This window comes from Papaver somniferum, chromosome 10 (genome assembly GCF_003573695.1).
Source record: "Papaver somniferum cultivar HN1 chromosome 10, ASM357369v1, whole genome shotgun sequence".
NCBI classification, from domain to species: domain Eukaryota; kingdom Viridiplantae; phylum Streptophyta; class Magnoliopsida; order Ranunculales; family Papaveraceae; genus Papaver; species Papaver somniferum.
The window spans coordinates 25,325,722-25,331,344 of record NC_039367.1 but is presented as its reverse complement, the minus strand read 5'-3'; the positions used below and the strand labels follow the sequence as shown (position 1 = coordinate 25,331,344).

Below are 5,623 nucleotides of genomic sequence, written 5' to 3'. Positions count from 1 at the left end.
CCATAATTATAGAAAATTTAATATTTTTCGGTCACAATATAACCCAAAAATGTATATGTTACTCACACCAATAATTCCGTGTTGTTCTCAAACTCAACCCTGCCTAACCATTCCCAAAGATTCACTGAAGTCCAAGGCAAACCTGGTACATCAAAACTATTGGTGACGTAACTTGAATTTGTGCAATCTTATTGGAATTACATAAGATCTAGCTCTTTCTGATCCCTTTGCTAGCACAAATCTTTCTACGTGCTTCAGTAAACAAGTTGCAAAAATGAAAAGTCGCTGCCATCGATTGCAGCCAACACAAACTATTCCCACCATCGTCGGCAGCCTTGAACTGGATCTGGAAACTCCAGTTCAATACAAACCAAAAACCCCCATTTCAATCTCTCTTGTCAAGAACAATTGAAGCAATTGGCCGGAATCCCAACCAACACCACTGGCTCAATTGAAATTTCCCATAACGCCATTCCATTACAGAACCCATCTCAAATACTATGCAATCATTACCTGCTACTATCTTCATTTATATCTACAACACCAATTTCCCGATCCTTCAAAATTCCGGCCACTAATCCTCAAATTCATAGCACAACAAATCAATTCAGCCGACATGATGCGTCCAATCATCACCACAAATCCATTGTTGTTGCTGTTAAATTCCGTCAATGAAGTACCCATTCGTTCTCATGCCTTCTAACATCTTCTTCAATCAAACACAACACCAGATCGACTGTTTCCGTTGAATTTTGTGTGATATCTGGAATCGAAGTTCCCAGATCTAGAAAGCTAAAAACAAAAAAAAAGTCGTCAAATCACAAGAAAACTATGAGATATAAAAACCTTGAGATAATAAGTTCATGAAATCAAACCTTGAGAGATTCATCACAAACATCAACATCATCTTCTTCTTCTCCTGGAACTCAAACAAACACAACACCATCACCTTCGTCTCCAACTAATCAATTTAACAAGCTTCCTAAGAACAGCTCACAAGATTTAACTCAATTCTATGAACTGAATTCGGCGGAGTAAGAACAGAAGAAGAAGAAGATAAGAAGAACGAAGAGAGAAAACAAAATTTCATGATTATGGGTTTGAGAATAATTTTTCCCCAAAAAATGGGTGCGCGCCTTCAGTTTTCTGTTGGTGGGTTTCTCAGTAGAAAAATGTGTGAGAATGGGTCTCACTGTAGTTTTCACTTATATAAAAGATAGTGTGTCTTATCAATAATGGGCTCCCACCGGACCCAATGATAGCAGAAAATAATACTATCTGTGCTTAACAACCCTTGAAGGCTTGAACTCTTGGATCCTAGTTTATTTATTTAATTTTTTTTTGACCGATTCTTGTTTGGGGCAATATCCAATGACATGGTTATATTGACATAATCATGATATGGTTTGGCCATTTTTTCCTACAAAATCCAAACGACAATGAATTTGAAGCTAATTTTTTGGTGACATGTTCCACTTATATAACTCAACATTCCTATCAAAAATGAGAGAATTCTGAGACATATAAGATAGTATTTGCAAGGCGCTAGGGATTCGTTTCAAATTCGGAAACTGATTTATTTCCAAGCAGTATTTCTATAAATACTAAAGATTTTTTCTTATATACAGGTGTTGTAGTTCTCTCTTCTCTTCCTACTCCCAACAGCCGGTTAGCAACTTTTATCTTCTGTTCGTCCCTGCTTCCATGACTACACCATCGGCCAGGAAGTTTGTTCGATTCAGTGGTTACGGATGTGTTATATCATGGATAGGGGTGCACATACCCTATCCATACCCGCCAACCCTATCCTATCCGCTAGTTTTTTAACCGTATCCTATCCTATCCACTATTTGGCAGGTAGGGTGGCGGGTAAAGATTTTCTTAACAGCCATTAAACGGGTAGGGTGGCGGGTATAGGCCATATCCTACCCACCCTACCTAGGTGTGCACATACCCTATTCATACCCGCCAACCCTACCCTACCCTCCAATTTTTTAACCGTATCCTACCCTATCCATTATTTGGCGGGTAAAGATTTTCTTAACCGCCAGTAAACGGGTAGGGTGGCGGGTATAGGCCATATCCTACCCATCCTACCCGTTGTGCAGCCCTAATCATGGACTCCAGTCGAGGACCCTGTGACGGAAAGGAAGGTGTTTATTGAAGTAAAACTAAGAGTAAAGAAGGTATATCGTACCAGTAGCGGTTTACTACTAAACCAGACTGACGATTCTCTTGATGATCAACAATTACAAGACCGACATAATATTTTTATACGAAGAATATTTCAGGTCGATTATGTGGACTTCTTTTCCTCGCATGTATTACGTAATTGTGATATCAGCTCTCTCGTTCGTTTCTGTGGAACTAATAGGTTTTGGAAGAACATGTTTAGACGTAGACTATGCGTGATACGTAAGGAAGTTGCAGAAAGGATTATACGAAACAAGCCAGATTTGATTCACGTTGTGGTAAACGTAACCAGATTGGCTCTAGAAGATCTTGATGATGATATAGGAGCTGAATCCTTAAAAGTTTGTCGAAGATCTAGGACCCCACCTGAACTTGAAGATGTCAATTTGTTCGATTATGTGAAAATTAGGAAATTCGGTGACCAAGATTATGCTGATCATGGTGCCAATGATGATAATGCTGCTCCAGATACTTGTGTTATTTGTTTTGATGAGCTTGAGAATGGGATCGATATTGCACAGCCGTTGTGCTGCCGCCGCACGGTGTATCACATAAAATGTCTTCTCGATTGGTTAAACATAGATAATTGTTGTCCTATGTGCCGTTGGTTAATATGAAAATCTATATAATTATGTGATAATTGTATCCAAATTTTTCCCCTAAAAAGACCTCCATAACACGAGTGAAGCTCAAGGAATTTATTCATCTTTCATATACCGTAATTTTGTTGCCAGGATCATTATCTGTATGTATAGAGAAGGAGGAATTAAAATTTCCTCTGGTTCACCACTCAAGGGGCAATATATATATTTGTAAAATAGGGAGTTCAAAATTACAACACAAAAATACAACTTACGTATACATGCATATATTGGGTGCTCATATGGATATATAGCATTAAAAAGAAACAATACTCGTAAGATCCATCGCTTAATAATTAATCTAGTAATTAGCAGAATTGATAGAACTGCACTTTGTTCGAATCTCTCCTTCCTTCTTGCCGGTGAGAACTTGAGTGTTTCCAAGTTTTACCATGGACACAGAAAACTGCTGAAGGAAGAGCCATTCTGGCTGATTTGCCATTGCATCAACTAAACCAGAAGTTCTTGAATCAGAGTTAAGTAATTGATCGCTTTTAAGCAATCCTTTATTAATCTGTAGATTTGTGTAATACATTGAATCGAATGTCGTTGGGGTTTCTCCATCCAGTTCCACATATTCTGATGCCCGTTTGCATTTTCTCTTCAAGAAATTCAAATATTTGACGTCGATAGTTGGGTCAGCCTTTCCGGTTCCTTGATAGTTGTAGAGCCTGTCTTGGATCACACCACAGTTACACTTTCCAATGGTGTGTGCTCCTAATTAAAGATGAATCCACTTAGTCATTTTAAGCAAGATCATACTATAATACTATTTGCATGAAATAATTATGAACTATATATACCTGAGAGGACAACCAAATCAATGAGATTCAATCCTATAGATTGGAAGAATTCAATCAAAGTTGTGACACTTTCGCGACCTTTGGGTACTGCATAATCGGCTTCCTTTGCAATCGAAACTAGTCCATCTTTTCTACCATATGGGACCTCCCAGAAAGGGACTCCGATGGCAACCGTAGCATCTCTAGCTGCAGCAGTGAGAATGTCTGCACAAGAAACAGTTTTGGGACATTTCTCCTCAACTTCTTCTTTGATTTCGTCTATTAGTTCGAATCCTCTCAATGTTTTGCTGGCGTCAGCGTCCTTTTCACTTCCCGGGTGACTCAGAAGGATTGAACCATCACACCCCTAATGACAAAATTACTGGATGATCAATCACTAATGTATATCCAAAAAAACTACGTTACTAATTAATAATCAACATCATTATAATAAAAAAAATGCTTACCCTGATAGCACAGTCATGGAAGTGCAACCTGAGGATACTAGCAGCAATAGTGGCATCCTTCTTAATCCATGCAGCTACCTTCTTGTGTATGATTTCTTCGAGACTGGGACATGATTTTTGGTAGTATCCGTTCGATAGATAGCTTTGAAGAGATGGCTCTGAAAGCATAGATGTCCATGGTCGATGATCAATTCCAACGTTGATGAGACCTTCATCTTCATCATCCTCATTTTCATCAGTTGGGTTTCCTGATTGAGGTTTATTTTGTTTGTATTCTTGGCTGCTAGGAACTTGGTTATCATCATCGTTTACATCATTATAATTCGCTGGTTTGTAATCAGCAGATGCTAAGACTACTGCTGATATTACAAGTAGTAAAACTAAAAAAGAATACGATGATGACATGGTAGTTTATAGTTGCAAACAGTAAGTGAAATTAAGTGGTTTGTTGTTCATTTATTGCAATGATTTCTCTCTATATATAAACGAAATGGGTAATGGAGAATTGCTAGTGATAACGAAGAAAATGAAATACGTGCAAGCCACAATATATATGCACGTAGTCCTAGGCAGCAGAAGAAGATGACATGCAAGCACGTAGAGTTGACAAAGAAAAGTATTCTCGGTATAAGAAGATGATATGCACGACGTAGAGTTGACAAAAAATAAATAAAAAATGTACTGATACTGTCGATGGACGAATATTTCATAAAATTATATATTAAATGTACTGATTGTCTTGCTACCTGGCCACCTTATGCACTAGTGACTTTTTCTTTTTTGATAAAATGCACTAGTGACTCGATCTGGTATATTATGTTGTGTCTGAAAAAACAGTTGAATGTTCGGTAAATATAAACTAAAAGTGAAAATTGGTTAAAAAAACTGATATGCAAATGACTTTATGTTGATTGCTTTCCGGACTAAATCCGAGCTCAATGGAGTCGACTACGCGTCTATTCTCCTCCACCTTATTTCCTTGATTTTCGTTTTCGCAACCCACAGTAGTTTCAATCCAGTCAGACCTTACTTCAGGACTAGGATTATAAATGTGCCCCGGTGCTAATAATACATACCAAACCTTTCACGGTTTGTCTCATTCTGCTAATCCCCTACCTCTCTCGGCTTGAGACACCAAACCCTAATGGCTGTTGCCTTTTTTGGCAATCGAAAAGTTTCGGCAAGGGTTGGGGTGAGCCTTTCGGCGCGTCCGAATCTAAAAAATGTCCGCGCAGGGGTTGGGGTGAGCCCGTTCGAAGGCCTGGATGATAAGTAGGTAGATATAAATTACACAGCTGCGCAACTCTTGCAACGCATTCAGAATCTCCCGGCACGGTAAGCTTTCATCTGCTAGGGTTCCCCTAAATTCATCAGGTACGGTTCTTTCTTCTATCTATGTAGAATTGTTCTACTCTCCATGCTCATTGAGGGATAGTAACTTGCGTATAGCTAAATACCGTGAACTACTTTATAAGCGTAGAAGAGAATACCGTGCACAACATAATTTGGGGGTACTAAGTCTGATCCAGGAATGTGGACT

The 5,623-nt window shown here is 38.6% G+C and overlaps 1 protein-coding gene across 1 annotated transcript; it reads right to left on the bottom strand.

Moving 5' to 3' along the window:
* Window positions 1-2,977: 2,977 nt before the first annotated feature.
* On the bottom strand, window positions 2,978-4,518 carry LOC113317226 (peroxidase 7-like). Its single transcript, XM_026565368.1, has 3 exons — window positions 4,084-4,518; window positions 3,638-3,983; window positions 2,978-3,551 (listed from the first exon to the last, which is right to left on the bottom strand). Exons 1-3 carry the CDS (start codon window positions 4,486-4,488, stop codon window positions 3,136-3,138), a joined length of 1,167 nt encoding a protein of 388 aa, XP_026421153.1. The 5' UTR covers window positions 4,489-4,518; the 3' UTR covers window positions 2,978-3,135.
* Window positions 4,519-5,623: the final 1,105 nt, after the last annotated feature.